At 33.6% G+C, this 16,953-nt stretch overlaps 4 protein-coding genes across 4 annotated transcripts; 2 read left to right on the top strand and 2 right to left on the bottom strand.

Annotated features, from left to right (window-relative positions):
• Positions 1-543: 543 nt before the first annotated feature.
• LOC11436623 (alkylated DNA repair protein alkB homolog 8) lies at positions 544-1,493 on the top strand. Its single transcript, XM_003617421.4, has one exon. The coding sequence runs from the start codon at positions 605-607 to the stop codon at positions 1,292-1,294; it is 690 nt and encodes a 229-aa protein (XP_003617469.1). The 5' UTR covers positions 544-604; the 3' UTR covers positions 1,295-1,493.
• A 633-nt stretch (positions 1,494-2,126) lies between these two features.
• Positions 2,127-7,195, bottom strand: LOC11426775 (ubiquinone biosynthesis O-methyltransferase, mitochondrial). The gene is made up of 9 exons (XM_003617420.4): positions 6,676-7,195; positions 6,104-6,193; positions 5,284-5,362; positions 4,860-4,937; positions 4,451-4,499; positions 3,571-3,620; positions 3,004-3,153; positions 2,687-2,767; positions 2,127-2,606 (listed from the first exon to the last, which is right to left on the bottom strand). The coding sequence occupies exons 1-9, from the start codon at positions 6,894-6,896 to the stop codon at positions 2,493-2,495; spliced, it is 912 nt and encodes a 303-aa protein (XP_003617468.1). The 5' UTR covers positions 6,897-7,195; the 3' UTR covers positions 2,127-2,492.
• A 2,400-nt stretch (positions 7,196-9,595) lies between these two features.
• Positions 9,596-12,564, bottom strand: LOC11429971 (uncharacterized). The gene is made up of 3 exons (XM_003617419.4): positions 12,187-12,564; positions 10,726-10,963; positions 9,596-9,979 (listed from the first exon to the last, which is right to left on the bottom strand). The coding sequence occupies exons 1-3, from the start codon at positions 12,496-12,498 to the stop codon at positions 9,831-9,833; spliced, it is 699 nt and encodes a 232-aa protein (XP_003617467.1). The 5' UTR covers positions 12,499-12,564; the 3' UTR covers positions 9,596-9,830.
• A 1,555-nt stretch (positions 12,565-14,119) lies between these two features.
• Positions 14,120-16,008, top strand: LOC11426774 (60S ribosomal export protein NMD3). The gene has a single exon (XM_039834031.1). It carries the CDS (start codon positions 14,342-14,344, stop codon positions 15,770-15,772), a length of 1,431 nt encoding a protein of 476 aa, XP_039689965.1. The 5' UTR covers positions 14,120-14,341; the 3' UTR covers positions 15,773-16,008.
• Positions 16,009-16,953: the final 945 nt, after the last annotated feature.

The following is a 16,953-nucleotide window of genomic DNA, read 5'->3' as shown; positions in this document are numbered from 1 at the left end:
AATAATTCATTGTGAATTTGTGATTGAATATATTTGATAGTTTTCTAGCTTTTCTAATTTTTTATGAGGTAAATGGGAAAAAAAATCAAGTGGTTGAACTTAAATACTTAAGGATAAATAATTTAAGAGAAGTTGACTTCAATTTATGGATTGAACAATTTTTTTTATTGCTTTCGCACCGGTTTTCGATCCACCAAAGGTGAACGATTAATCCGGCTCATGCGTAGAGGCATGCGCACTGGCCAAGCGTTGTTCCCCCTGGAAATCGAATTCGATATTCCCCGAATACGTCTTAGAAGTGGATTGAACAATTTTATTTAAAACTTTTTTTTTTTGGTACAAATTTTTGTTAAAACTTTACTTATATCTCTACCAAATTTTGAATTAATGCATTCCTAAGAATCATCTATTTCAGCCCTCTTAATGAGACCCTTTTTAATTTTTTTTTCATATAAATAAATCCAATTAAATAAAGAGGATTTAAAGAATTTTATTTTAAACAAGAAAGAGGATTTAAAGAATTATTATTATTAGGGTTATCATAAATACTGTAAGAAAAACAGAATGATAACCCTAATAAGAAAAGAAAAAAAAGAAGAAGAAGATGAGCAAAGATGAAGACGACGAGTACGAGCAGCAAGCAATTTTGGAACAAGTCTTCGGCCACTCCTCCTCCTCCGATTCCTCCTTCGATTCAGATTCTGATAATTGCTATTCGAAATGGGAACGCATAGAAAAAGTAAAAGGGTTATGGATAGTAAGAAACTTCCTATCATCCCACAAACAATCCCGCTTACTCTCATCAATCGCTTCTGAAAATTGGTTCACACAACCATCAATCAACCAATCAATGCGATTCGGTTATCAAAACCTTCCTCGTTGGGCAATCAAACTCTCTGATTCAATTTGCCAATCATGTTCTTCTTCGCCTTCCCCTTTTCTGCAAAATCTTTCAATGAGGTATCCGTTTTTCGATCAAATGATAACGAATGTTTATCAACCAGGTGAAGGAATTTGTCCGCATGTTGATTTGTTAAAGTTTGAAGATGGGATTGCGATTGTTTCGTTGGAATCTTCTTGTGTTATGGATTTTACATTGGGTGATGAAACTGTTCCGGTTTTGCTTGAACCGGGTTCATTGGTGATGATGTATGGTGAGGCTAGGTATGTTTGGAAACATGAGATTAATAGGAAAGATGCTGGGTTTCAATCTTGGAAGGGTCAATTGTTGGATCAAACTACAAGGACTTCTATTACTCTCAGGAAACTCTGTTCTTCTCCTCCATCAATCTAAAGATCAACTCTTTTTTTTCTTCTCTTTTCAATTTTAATCAAATCAGTTGAATGTGTAGTTTTAGATGAAGCTGAGTTTTTAAGCCATTAGCATGTATAATTCTTGTGATGATTTTAGAATTGTGGAATGAGTAAAGTTGTTACCTTTGGGATAAACTATTTTGATTAAAAAATAGCTACTCTTCTTTTTCTCATTACAAGTATCTTCTTTGCAATATTTTTCAGTATCAAATTATTTGTCCTTTAAAATTACAATTATTCACTTGTCTTGTGTTTGAGTAGTACATACCTTTTGATTAATGAGTTTGATAGAAATGTGACATTTGAATGAGATAAAATTTGATTGTTAAATTTTTTTTCCACCAATATACATTTATTGATTGCATTTCAAGTGGTATTTAATTAAAGAAAATGCTAACTGGCCAATGGTTAAGAAAACAAATATATTAACTACTATTGATAAGCCTTGACAAAAAAAAAAATACTATTAATAAGAGTCTTGATAAAATTGAAATTGGTTTTATCATTGAAAACAACATTAACTAATTATTTCAAGTGTTCAAAGTTCAAATAAGACCCCTAAAATAAGAAGGGGGTAACTTATATTTCTTTTTTAACCAATATTTTTTTTTGTTAATTCTTTGGTAGAGTTTGGCAGAGAAAGGAAAAAGACAAGAACAGAATATCAGCTTCTCACAAACGAGAAGCAATGAGCAAGAATTAAAATGCTAATAACTTGAGGAGAATTGTCGTCATTGGTAGTACCAAACTTGGTCATGAAATTGGCATAGCAGTTGCCTTCCCTAATTAAGTGTGAATTAGCTAGCAGCATATCCTTCATAACTTGAATAATGGTAGCATACTTGTTAAACTCTGAAGTTGCATTTTTAACAAGATTGACACAAAACAGACAACACAAAATCAGTGTAACACACAACGTGGGTGAACCCTTGCTCCTGGCTAGATAAAGACCTTGCAGAATAGCGGGCAATTCAGCCTTTCACGACATCTGATTTCCCAATGTATCTAGAGAAACTAGCAATCCATGTCCAAGTTCCCTTCAGTATTTTGTTCTGATGTGTTTAGTCTCAATAAACAGTTTCAGTATTTATTCAGCATTCAGGACAAATTTAAAATCATCTTACAAATAAATAAATAAAGTGAAAGTTCTAAGTGTAATTTTTTTTATCTATCCTATTCTATTCAGTGTTGTTTGCTTTAGTGCCCATGGCAATGAAATTGACGCTTATATCGTCTGATAACGACCATCTTCCTGTCACTGGGTTATACGCGAATCCCGCCATCTCCTCCACCTGTGCACCACCAGAAACATGATAAGAGAAAAAATCAAAATGAAAAGGGTCTTATTTATGGATCAATGGGTGTTGCTTACATTGATACCGGCACGTTGCAGGATCAGAACTAGTTCCTCTGGAGTAAGAAATTTGGACCACTCATGAGTGCCAGTTGGAAGCTGCCATGTTTCAAATATAAGTCACATTGATGGCCACTTTCTTTATTCTAATTTGCATCACAAGTCATAACAATTGAAACTGTAATGCTTCCTCATGTACTCTTTCTGTTGATATTTTATTGATGTATAACCTTCTTTGTTATGAACTTATGATGATTAAAACCCCAATGTTTTTTAATATAACGAGGAAATTTTAAGAATAAAACAAAGGAATGAGCGTGAGAAATATAAAATACCCAGCGTAGGATGTATTCTGCAGCAACAATGGCGGTTGCATAGGCTCTCATTGAACGATTAATGGTCGATATGATGGTAGCTCCATCTGGAATCGTTAATGCTGCTAGAGATTTGCAGAACTCTGCAGGTTCTGCAACGTGCTCGATCACCTGGAAAAATTCAAGGCAAACCATGTGGATTGATAACAAAATTCAAAGCATTTTATCTTCCAAAAATGGATAATGATCAATCATTACAATATCTAAACCATATTTAGAACCAGCCTCTATTTGAGTTATTCTATACAAGGAGGTCAACTCAAACATGCAAATCACTGATGTAGCAGTAATTATACACATCTATGAACCTGCAAATTATATATAGGTGCTTGTGTGCATTATATATTTGAGCAGTACCAAAACAGGATACACTTCAAATCCAATGCTTGTTGTGAACTTGGGGATTATTTTGTCGAGTACTGGGTACTACTATCTAAGATTTTACACCATATTATGTGACAAAACCCAGGTTCATTATGTGACCCAATGTGTGAGAACACAACCAGAGGAAATGAGCAGAGAGAGTACCTCCAAGGCCATGACTGCATCAAATTTTCTTCCTTCTTCAACTAGCTTCTCTGATCAGTCATTTTGAAAAACTATTATAAATTGCGAGTAAAAAAATACAATACATAATAACCTAAAACAGAAGGATAACTATAAATATACCAGATGAATGTAATCTACTTCTACAAATGATATCCAACGCAATAGCCAGCATTTAATTTTTACACAAGGCACGAGTGTTTAAATTTCAACAAGCATGCTGCATAATTGCCAAGAACAAAATTGGAAGAATATCACAAGTGAAAAAAAAAAAAAAGTTCCAAGCATAGGAAGGAATGGCTATCTTTTGAATTGGAAATTTATTATCCCATTTGGGCAGCAGTTTCATATGCAGAAGTATCCCCTTGTTAGATGAGAACTGCTGAGGGATAGAGTTATTTCGTCAATTTAAGACCCTACTAGGACAATTAAGATCAAAGTACAAAAAAAGGTTGTCCAAAAAGTTAACATTCGGTTTTTGATTTCTCCACAGCCAAAGATTGATTCTGAGCTAAGATACATAACATAAATTGGCTATTAATTGCAAGTTGTAACAAGAAATAAAGACCCAGAACCGCAAAAGCTAATACCAACTACCGAGTGAAAAATAATTTGCAACAAATATTTTTTTCTGCCAAAGCATCTTAAGTTCAGAACTTTCTCAAACTCTAAACTATCCAGCAAAGAACTGCAACCTGTGGAAAGACTACTTCAAAATTTAGTAGGAAACGTAGGGCATATAATTATAGTCACAAGTGGAATAGATTCCAAATGGAAACAGATTTAAAGCATGCACACTATGGATGGGAAACAAAAGTGTACAAGAATGTTTGTCCCACACAATTGAGATTTGCATACATACCAGCTGTTGTGCAACAAAACTCAATAGTTGAAGTAGTTGGATCCGATTCCTGTGGACAGGCAACAGTAAGTGCTTCAGCTAATATTGAAGATATAATTTACCAAGTTTACCTAATACTAATGGATAGTAATAGTAAAAGGGAAATGTTAACTTGTGCCCTTGGAGCATAAGTTAAGAAGCCACGTGTAGAAGTTTTTTATTGGAAATTGTGCATTTGATGTCTTAAAAGCTTCAAAAGTTATCTTTTCAATATAAAACTTGTTTTTTAAATCTATTTTAAGCTCCGTAATTTTAGCATGACCCACCAATTAACGGCAATCTAATCAATTTGGGAGGACTATTCAGACAATTTTCAAACTAGAAACAACCATTGCAAAAATCAATAGTCAAACTTATGCACTAAGCATACAGCATGAAGTCGGGCAATGTTGATATTCTTTTCCACAGCATCAACACCTGTCACAGTAGCTCCCATCCGAGCTAATGGCTGAACAACAAAAGAGATGTATAAGTAAAAATAACAATACAAAATAGCATTCTTTTGATGTTAAACACACAAAATTTAGCACACTGCAAAAAAGAGACAGGAGAATACATATTGCTTAAAGAATTTAGGTTTCCAGTTGTCTAGCTAACAAACATAGTTGACTCTCAACCCATCATAAAGTTACAGATTTCCATGAGGATAAAAAATAATACAGTCATACAATTTTATATTTTCACATTTCCAGCCAATATAGCCTTTGAACACACCCCTCCCCCAAGTTAATAACAGGCTAGTAAATAAAAAAGAAAATGTCTTTCACAAACAAGGAAAGGGAGAAAATGTATACCTCGGAAAGAATTCCACCTCCACAGCCCACATCAACAATTTTAAGTCCTTCAAGGGGTTTAGCACTGTAAGGGTCCTTCCTGAGACGAGGGACATTTAATTATTGTCCTAATATACCCCAAAGAGACAATACAAATATATAAAAGAACCTATAACATTGTTATCGATTGTGGTTGGTATATCATGGCGGATAGCCAAAAATCCGTTATTTTAAGCCATCATTTCCACCATAAAACGCCATGGAACTGCCATCCTTCACAAGTTGGCCATAGCGGTTAGCAAAAAATCCTCGATGGCCCCTATTTGATAACACCTATTATTATCTATAATAACTTTTTTCCTTTTGTTTTTCTCTCTTGTTTCCTCATTCGGGTTACATCATAAAGAAAAGCTTTTGCTGACAAATGTTTCACAAGAGTCATCTCACATGATTACATTGGATTCTAGAAGTTTACTTATATCACTCACTTTTTGTTGGCACTAAACCAGATTTTTAGCCTTGTATTTGTATTGCAAGTATTGAGTATTGTGGATTCAATAAGGTATAACATCTATTCTACACACATGGCAATACTATCTCAGACAGCATAGCGAGTTTGGTGCTTAAAGGCAACACAATTATCAAAGAGGTTTTGGTATCTAAGTTTCTAACCCAGCACAGCCAGATTATGTCGTATAATTTACTAAATTCCACAAGTAAAACAATGAAATTACACATTCTACCAGATTCAAAATAGAGGTAACAACAACAAGAGATAACCAATAAATTAGAAAAACTAAGAACTATATTAGAAAACAGAAACATAAAAGAGGTTGCTTACTTGAAATGTCTACACAATGCAGACCGAACGAAAGCAAGTCTTGTTGGATTCATCACATGCAATGGTTTAAAAGGGCCTTCAGAATCCCACCTATTATACATACATCAACAAAATAGAAAATATAAAAAATTATCATCCATATTTTCTTACTATAACAACCATCAAATGGTCTGTTTCGATTGACTTATTTGAGTTTATCTACTGACATAGCTATTGTGAGACGGTTTAAGTACTTATGAAATATGTTAATAAGCTATTTTCAACAGCTTATTATCACACGTTCTCTAATATAGATTATTAAAACAGCTTACGCAGAAACAATTTAACTTTATTTTATCTTTTTGTTACAAAAATAGCTTATTCGTGAGCCCTTTTTTATGCTATAAGATGAAAATTAAGGTTTTTATCCAAACAGGGCCTAAATCCATAACCTTTCAATTCTTATGGTTTCTGACTGAGCATTATTAGAAAAGATGGTAAATTTATTAATCTCTCATTGAAAAAATCAAAATTCAAAATACTGCTTTTTTATTGGAATCAGAATGAGAAATAGGTGAATTAAAAGGTGTTACCAGGTTTCAGCAATGGCAGCGAACTTGGCGAGTTCATTGCGGTTCAAGGAAGAAGGAGGCGGAGGTTGTTGAACGTGAGGAGTGGTGGGTTGTTGAGGCAATGAAGAATCGGAGAAGAATTTGGGGTAGTTGAAGAAGAGAGGGTGAAATCGATTACGGAGAATGTGGTGGTGGATTGTGATACCGTTGTTTAGGTTTCGGAGATGATTCATGAGTTTCATGGCTCCGAAGAAAAAATGCACTGCTTCTTCTCTTTCAGTGAGATGTGCGCACAACGACACGAAATGAGATTGAGGTACAGGGTAGGTAAGAAGACGGTTGCGAAACGGCGGTGGCGGCAAAACGGCGGTTAACGGCGCGTGTAGCGGCGAAGTCCCAACGGTGCCAAAGTGTTAATAAATCGTTTCTTAAGGGAGTGTTTGGTTCTGCCGCTGAAAAAATTAAATTGGGGTTGATTAGTGAGCACGTCAGAGTGTTTGGTTTTCCTGAAAAATTAACAGAGAATATGCTTGTCAATGTCCCAAAGCATGGTCAAGCAACTAAAACAAGACAAATTTTATACTAAACCCAAATATTTAAGTGTACCTATGCATCAAATAATTAAATGACAATTAGGATACTCATGGAAGAATGGTAGATAATTTACCCTAACTAATATACATTAACCACATAAGCACATTTTTAAGTGGTATCTATGAACTATCTTGACCCACCAACAAATTGCTCATTTTCATTGGTTGGTGGGTAAATTACCCACCATTCTTCAAATGTAATATAGAAAAAACCTTAAATTAATTGTTTTTTTAAGAATTTTTTTTTTCTTTTTATCATTGACAATTATAAAAATTATATTTAATTTTCAAAAAGCGTCGACAAAATAAAATTTAATTTTTTTGAATTTTTATTATTCATAACGAAGAATATTGAGTATTTTTATGAAAAAATATTAAAAATTTAATATGATTCTTATAAACAATGAAATTATGTTTTTTCTTATTAAATAATGTGTTCTAAAATATAAACTTTGATAAACAACTCTTTACTTCCTAAAATGATCGTTAATTTATCAATTTATTAAGCAAGAGTACCGATACACCCCAATTTATAAGGTGTACCGTAGAAATTCCCCTAAAACAAATGCACCTTTTAGTTATTATTATAAATAAAAATATACATTTTAAATTCATTTGTCGTGTTTGAATGTTTTGAAATTATATAAGCCTACAATGGTCGGTACGATGGCTTGTATTTTGATCTTTCACATTTTGGTATCGGTGGCTATCTTTTGTTTTGCACTTGTGCACCGTCTCATCGCATTTTCATCAATATTCGGGAAGTGTGTGATAAAACATGCGGTTTGATTTGGTTCAGTTATCTTTTAAAATACAATCTACACCAAACCAATGTGGTTTGGGTTGGATAGGTTTGTGCAGTTTTTTGAGACAATCATTTTTTTTGTTTTCAACATTGAAATCAAGTTGAAAAACTTAAACACAACATATTTTCACCAATGATACAATTTCATTATCTTCCAACAATGTTTCCAACTACATAAATCAAATTTAAAATATGAACAAAGGGTAATCATATTTTGTAAGAGATGCAAAAGATTTAAGATTTTATCATTCTATGAAAGTTCAAATAGCACGTAAATACATTTTTGAAATAAAAAGCAAAGAAGAAACTTTTTTGACAAGAAGAAATTTATTGCATTTCATTCATAATAATAGTAAGTGGAATCCTAATATGAATATGGAAACTAACATAATGCTAGGAAATATGTCATTCGATAAAAGTTTTCATTGAATTTTTTAGTATTGGTCTGAGCGACATGTTTAATTAATGTTTTTCTTATGTTGCGGTTTTGTTTGGTTTGACTCGGTTGTTAAAATAAAAATCGCAAACCAAATCAAATCATACGGTTGAGTAAAAATTTGATATGAATACATCCGGACCAAATACAGATTTTTACGGTTTTGATTGGGTTGGTTTGCAGTTTTTATATTGAATTGATTCGGTTTTGAACACCACTGATAGACACCAGTAATATTAGAATCGAAAACTTCTGATCTGTCTCTTTGTTATTAAGGCTTTGTTTGACAAAAATAGGATATAACTAATAAGTTAATTTATATCGGAAGACCGGTCATCAAATAAATTATAAGCTAGTTTATAGTTGATAAAGTAGTGTACTAAACTTTTAATATTTGAAGTTATGAGTTGCACTTGTTTATAAATAAGAAATGACGCAAAAAAAACATATATGTTAAATTAATATTTAATTTTTCAAGTATGATACATAGAGATGATGAAATTGAGAGAAAAATGATAAAGCTTAACTTATAAGATAATTGTGTGTTATTACAAATTCTAGTAACATGGTCCCAACGCATGGGTGCCCTCTTCTCAATCCGTCCTTGCGTAGATTGCTCAGAATGAGAATGTGATCGCTATCTCTCAGTCATTGTGTTTTTATCGTCTTCATATTCATGTTCATCAAGGTACCTTACAAGGTCGGTCTAATCATTGATAGTTGCAGTGCTAGCCAACCTAACTTTCTTTTGGTGAATCAAATCCTTGTTATCTTGCATTACTTGGATTATGTCTCTAACTCACACTTATCGTGAAGTTAACCAAGTGGTGCATGTCTTTGCCGAGTATGGCTTGCAGTTGCAGATGCCTTTTTCAAATTCAAATTTTCATCCATGCCTCATTTGCCTCTGTGACTGATAGGGTTACCTTTTTCAACTGTTTTTAGTTCTTTTTCGTTTTCCCTTTTTGTGGTTTGGGTGGTTAGCTCCTTTTTTGCATAAAAGATAAAAAGGCTTAAACGGACCTAGGAATTATTACTCAGTTTGAGAATTATTAGATCATTTACTCAGGTTAATTTGATACTATGCTACCTGATATGCAACTAGTCTAAAGAAGAAAAGTCGCTTATATTAACATCAAACGTCAAATACAGCACACAATAACCTGAATTATTGATGAAAACATGTGCAAGTGCACAAGTACAAAAAAATACCAAACTGTGAAAGATCTAGATACAATGCATCTTACTAACCAATATAAGCTTATATATATAATTTAAAAAACATGCTAATGTAACTAAATATCTGTACATAAGCTGCTATTTGTGCATAATTGCTTCTCCCCTAATTTGAATCTGTGTGTACTAGGTGACGGGACGCCCGAGAAGTAGAATAAGTTGTGATTGCAGCACCTGTCACGCTCAGTGAGTGTTTAGCAAACCCGAAGCTCTTTCTTGTTATCAGCCACACAGTATAGAAGAATCCAATCCACCCTGGTTCACATTGATTTCCATATTCAAGGAACATTACACAGTGTTATCCCACAGAACAAAAAAGATGACAAAGAGAAAGAGATACATTGCAGAAATTCATCACGGAAATGTCAAGAAAACTTATTTTTAAAATGGAGAGAGACAAAAATAGTGCGGTTAAGTTCTGGATATCACAGTACTTCCCTTGTGGCTGCATTTTCACATAACTAGTCTATGATGGTCTGTTGAAATTTTAAGGAAGGAACCTCATCAGACAATGCTAATCTATGGCAACTGATTTTTGAATGTAAGCATATATCATTTTAGTAGAGGACATATAACATTACAGTGCACATGTTCATCGGGGATTCAGTAGATGGTCTTATTTATGGAAATGTGCCAAAAACCGGTGCAATTAAATGGACAATTGTAAAGATCCATTTCTATTTGACGATGTATATCCAAACAGGAGGACAACAAATTAGCATTATTGTTAGTACAATTTCACAGTAGCAAGTACTCCCCTGGACTAAAAAGGACAACAGACTACTTAAGTCATTATTCCCACATAATGTCCAACTTGTTGCCACAAAAGGATGCAGTTTATATGACTTCAAATCTTATATGTCTATTGTTGTAATTAAACTCTTGATTTCACCAGACTAGCGAAAGTTTTCGAAACCATGTAGCATCAACAGAACATCAAACTTCATACCCAATATCTACGCAATAAAATAGAAAGGGGTGAGGAAGCCAAAAAATATTACCTGAGGTAATCAAAATAGCCACAATTGTCCAAAATGTAGTAACAGAGATCACAAATATGGCTATTGAGAGTGCTCCAATGTATATAGAAGTAGCACAAGCAAAGAAAATAGCCAAGAACCCTCCAGCTGCAGCTAATGATATCAGAAGCGATATAACAATGGCATTTACGGTCGCGGTCAGAAAGAAAAGCATAAATACAAGCAGTCCTGATAGAGACACAAAAGCAACCGTCCCGACCTGCAGCAAAAAGAAAAAACAAATCACAGCTATTCCAAACATAAGATCAATTTTTCATTCGCCTTTTCCTTGATATGTATATCATTCATAGCACATACAAACAAGGGTAAGAGAGTGTTACCTAAAAAATCTATTCAGCATAATATCATATCAGAAGACTTTATTTTGTTATTTTGGAAAACCAAGAAAGCTATAAAATATGAAACATTATAATTAGGATTTAATTCATATACATTGCAAGTGTAATGAGATTTTACACTGACAATCAACTATAACTGTCAGATCATTAGAAATGTTAACTTTTATCATAACACTTCTAAAGTCACATGCACATTTGGTTTATGATTTGGTGACAGTATATGAAAATTAAACTCTTATAATTATTATAGTTCCTATTTCAATTTCAATTTCAATTTTACACAAATGAGACAACAAAAATACACTACTTCTGTTAAATTTAGAGGTTGCAAACAAACATAGTTCAAATAGAGATTAATTTTAGAAAAGAAAAAAAATGCAGGAAAAATTTAAACCAAAGTTATGATCAAAACAAGACTAGAATAAACATCTAAAGTGAATCATGAAAGAATCTTGCATCCTTGGAAATCTAATGATTCTACCCTGCATTTGAACTAATCTATAAAAGTCTTTCACCATTCATGAATGAAATAAAACTTCTTATAAGTACTACTATTTCTTAACTAGTTCCACACATGAACAGATGAACCCAATCCAAGTAAAATGCACCCTTACTTAAACACTCACTCTACTGTTTGATTTGTTTTACAATTTCATCATGGTTGATATATTTTAGTCAATCATATAAATTATGTCTGATTTATAAATAGTTACGATTAAAGTTAAAAAATTTAAAATGATATGACAATTATGATTGATTGAAGGATGTAAAACTAAAAACATCTTTACACTTACTTTTTATATGAAATAAGTCCAAGATATAAAACAGAGCATAATGAAAAACAATGATATATTTATCATTTTTGGTGGAAAAAAATCACATTTAATAAACGAAACAGTGAATCAATCCAAGTTAAAAAAATCAACTAGACACAATTCATGTACAAAATTAGAGATCAGAAAAAACAAAATCAATTCGAAAAAATAGAAATCATATCGCGATCTATAAATGGTTGAAGATTCTTCAAACAGTGAGAAAACTCGATTCAATCAAATCAACAAGACGTAATAGACTTTTTCCTTACAGAGATAACGAGGAGAGCGCGGAGGGGACTTCCACGGCGAGTCCATACGAGAACATCGTTGGCAGAGTTTCTAGAAGCTTCTGGAATGAGAGGAGCGTTATCCGCGACAGAGTTTTTGATCCGGCGAAGTAAGGAAGTTCCGTCGGCCGGGTCCGGGAAAAGGATGGTGGATGCGAGACGGTTGAGGACCTCCGGTAAAGTTTGTTTTACCGGTTTAGTATTTCTGTGCTTCAAGTTGTTTGTTTCTTCTTCTTCTTCTTCCTCGTGTTCCACGTGGACGCTGTTGCCGTTGGAGTTGGAGTTTTCCGCCATTTTCAGTTGGAGTGATGAGTCAGCAAGAGAAATGAAGAAACTGTGTTAAGAAGTGAGATTATCTTGATTTTGATGCTAATTATTACATCAAAGTGGGTCCTGGAATTTGATCTCATTTATTATAATTTATTATTTTATTGGGACAAGTAAGCACGTCGGCAACTCATCTTATGCCTCTACCATTCACGTGGACGCTTGATTAAACAATGTTCACTTATTTTTTATTTATTTTTTCATACTCTTGAGTAAGATATGCTCATTTACTTTTCGTCTTGAAAGTGACATTCATGATTCATGTTAGATGGATTATTGAGAGTTGAAACAAAAATAAACAAACAAAATATATTCATGTTAAATTCATGAACAAATTAAGTAAAATAAATAAATTCAATGACCAGTCATATGTTGTTGAACAGTCTTATATATAAAAATGTGTTAGCCAAGTCAAATTCTAATTCTATAGGTGACATTTCGATCACATTACTAATTTTTTTGAATTATATGGACCGGCTGGATTATGACAATTTAAACGAGGAATGTACTGAAATACTAAGTGATGAAATTTTTATGGTAGTATAGTTTTGATCAAAAAATCAAAAGAAATGTATACTAAAGAGCGTGCGTGGAGAAAACAAGAGTATTTTTAAAGATACCTCCAAGTAGTCTTCTAAAGATGGTTGTGGAGATTGATAGCCGTAAGCAAACAAACACCGTAGAGTTGATAGACTCAACATATATAATGATATTATACATTGATTCAAGGCATCTTTGGAAGCGGCGAATCAAGTTCAATTCTGATGGTGTACATACAAATTTAGTTAAAATTTTCACGTAATGGGAGTCTCCTCCGAAATAATAATGGTACTTGTTTGAGAGATATGCATGAAGGATTGGTTCTTGCGATGTAGTCCATGCTGAGATGTGGTACATGTATATCAAGATTGATATGGATTAGTCGCCTCTAAGTTAACAGTATCTCAAGGTGTTAGTTGACATGGTAAGATAGCACTTTAAAACGAAATATTCCTACTCTGGTTCGTCACATTTGTGACCTTATGAACATGAGTAAACAAGTTTAAAACAACCATACAAATATATCAACCAATTAGTGATTTAATTTTAGTTTTGATTTATACTCTTTTGTTTATGATATATAAGAGATTACTTTTATAAAACCTCATAGTCTCCTTTTTGGGTAATTTGTCATAATTTTGACAGAAAATCTCTGCTTTGACCAAGGTATGGATGTGAGTGTGTGTGAGTTTTACTTGATTATTTAAAGTCGAGGTCGAGTGTTGATATCGTCCCCACCCTACCATGTTAGTATTATATATGTGTTCTTTGTCTTTAATATTCGAGAAAGTAGTTGATAGATACATACCTAAATTAATATTATTTGGACACGTTGACATGAAATCAACAAAATTAGACAACAATAATTCAGTCACACCAACTGATATCATTTAATTTTTCTTCTCTTTTAATTTTTTTTTTAGTTTTGTTTGTATGTCCAAGTATTTTTACTTGGGCAAATCCTCTCGATTTCGAATTATATATTTTAATATAATTTATTTTGCAATTGTTTTTATTTTTTAATATATTATAAAGGAAAAAATATATATAAAATGCACAAAGCCGCATCAGAAACCCTGGAGAGGCCCCCAACAATGGAGTGGCAACACCACCTTACGGCGCCGCAGTAAGCAACTCGCAACGACAACAACCTCCTCCTTCACAGGTTAGGGTTATCAACAATTTTTCTCCTTTTCCGCATATTCATCATTTTTCTCTACACTTTCGATTTAAAACAGGGGAAACACTTATTTTCTTTCGATCACCGAAAATGTCAAGGTGCATACCAATGGATCAACTAAATCTTGCCACATTCCACACCATTCCCTGTTGCCAATGCGCATCTCCACTCGAACTAAACACCGCTAACATGTGTGTCAAATGTTTACGCTCAAAAACCAATATCACAGAAGGTTTACTCAAGAAACTTAGACTAACACATTGCACCGAATGCGAATGCTATTTACAACCCCCCACTTGGATCAAACTAATACCACAATCAAAACAGTTTCTTGCATTTTGTTTGAAGAAACTAGAACAGAATATGAAATTCAAGAGAGTTAGGTTAGTACATGCTGAAACCCTTCCATCTGAACCCGACTCGAAAATTATCAAAATCAAGGTTTTTGTTCAGAAAGAGGTTATAAATGGAACAATATTGGAACAGTCTTATGTTGTTGAGTATGTTCAATATAATCGTATTTGTGAAGATTGTACTCGGGTGAATGCGAACGCTAATCAATGGAGTGCTGTTGTGCAGTTAAGACAACATGTTTCGCATATGCGCAGTATATTTGATTTGGAACAGGCTATTTTGAAACATGGTGTTGGTAGGAATGTTGTGAGAATCAAAAAGATGAAACAAGGTATTGACTTTTTTTTCGATAGAGAAAGTTGTGCTAAGAAGTTTGTTGATTTTGTAAAGGCACAGGTTCCTGTGAAGATTTGTAATGGTAAGGAGCTTGTTTCTCGTGATAAGAAGAGTAATGATTATAATTATAAATACACTTTTTCTGTTGAAATTTGTCCTGTTTGTCGTGAGGATTTGATTTTTCTGCCTCCTAAAGTTGCTTCGAGTTTGGGAAATATCGGTCCTATTGTGGTTTGCACTAGGGTTACCAACACAATTGCTTTGTTTGATCCGATTACCTCGGGACGCTGTTTCTTAGTTGGTGATGTGTATTGGAGGGCACCCTTTAAGTCTTTACTCACTAGCAAAGAGTTAGTGGAATATGTTGTGCTTGATGTCGAGGAGGTTCATTCAGAGGTTACTGTGGATGGCAAAAAGTTCGGTTTGGCTAATGTTGAGGTTGCTCGTGTGAAAGATTTTGGAAAGAATGACACGAGATTTAATATCAAGACTCATCTGGGTTATCTTTTGAAATTTGGTGACCATGCTTTTGGTTATGACTTGTGTGGGGTGAATAGTGGTGATAGTGAGATTGAATTGGCGGAGTACATAGGAGGTGGTGCAATTTTAATAAAGAAGAGGTATGAAGAGAAACGCCATAAGAAACGCGGGAAGCGTCAGTCGTGCTCAAAAGATCTAGAAGGAATCTATGATAAGATGCTCGGCTTATCATTAGGTGGTGAAGAGCTGCCTTATGATCTATTAGAGGAGCAGCTGAGTGGTCTAAGTCTTCATTTGAATGATGAGGAATCTGAGGCGAAGAGTAAGAAGGTGAGGAGGATAACCGATTGAATTAACAAAATTCACTTCTATCCTGACAAGCTGATATAGTAATTTAGGGAATTTTGGCTTTTGTTTATGTCTAGGCTATCGTTTTTCTGTTTAGGTTGTTTTAATTTGCAACATCTCTTGATGCACTTTTTGGATTATGTTATGTTCTGTGGCAAAAACAAGTATAACTGTCAGTAAGAAGTGTTCCATATGATGCAAAATATGTAGGCAGTAAATTGAGCCTTCAATACCATAAAGATTGCCTTGCAGTGTGTCTGATATTATAATTTGTAAGGCACAAGGTGATATTATAATTGCCTAAACCCTTTCCTTTTTGCAAGACTAGTCCATATAAATCGCCTTTCTACCAAGGTTGTAGAAAATTCCCTATCCTAGTCTTAAAATTCCCTATCCTAGTCTTAATTTGGTACTTGAGTTTGTATCCTCAATAGCTAAGCATTAGTGAAATATTTTACACTCTCCTTTGTCTATCCTTTAGTTGTGGTTGAAGGTATTATTAAAATTAGCTGCACCTATTTTTTCAGCTACTATGTTTGAGACATATATGTGCTAGAACAATTATAGTTTGCATAGCCGAGCCTCAACAGTTCCGAATTCTATACATTGTTAGCTACCATTTTCTAATCATATTTGCAGGTAGTTAGTATTGGTCTTAACTCTTAAGGTTGTTGAAAGTTGGAACCTCGATTATGAACAGTCAAAATTAGGTTGAAGGTAAGGTACCAATGTTTCACTGTATGCTTCTCTAAGTAGGTTTAACTAATCAAATTTTCACTGATTCACTTTCCTATTGCCAGAGTTCCTTAATCTCATGTATAAGAATATAATCTTGTCCCAAAACCTCAAGTGTCTGTTTAGATAGAGTAATTTTTACTTGTTCAAAAAAGATAGAGTAATTTTTAGTGAGTGGTGTATTTTTAGGAAGTGCTTGAAACGATTGGGTTAAACTACATTGTTTGGATAAGTAGTCCAAACAGAGAGAATTTGATAAAGACATTGTTTGTTGTTTTATGTTTAATGATTCTTAACTTTCATATATTCTATTGAAACTCTGTTCCGTATTCATTATTGTATTGTATCATGAATTCACATTTTGATCGTTTCCAACTAGTTATCTGCTTGTCTAACCTCTGTTCTATATGAGCCAAGTCAACGTTGTGATTGTTGGATACTGATCTCCT

Source organism: Medicago truncatula, chromosome 5 (genome assembly GCF_003473485.1).
Source record: "Medicago truncatula cultivar Jemalong A17 chromosome 5, MtrunA17r5.0-ANR, whole genome shotgun sequence".
NCBI classification, from domain to species: domain Eukaryota; kingdom Viridiplantae; phylum Streptophyta; class Magnoliopsida; order Fabales; family Fabaceae; genus Medicago; species Medicago truncatula.
The sequence above is the reverse complement of the archived record's forward strand: the minus strand, read 5'-3'. Positions and strand labels throughout refer to the sequence as shown.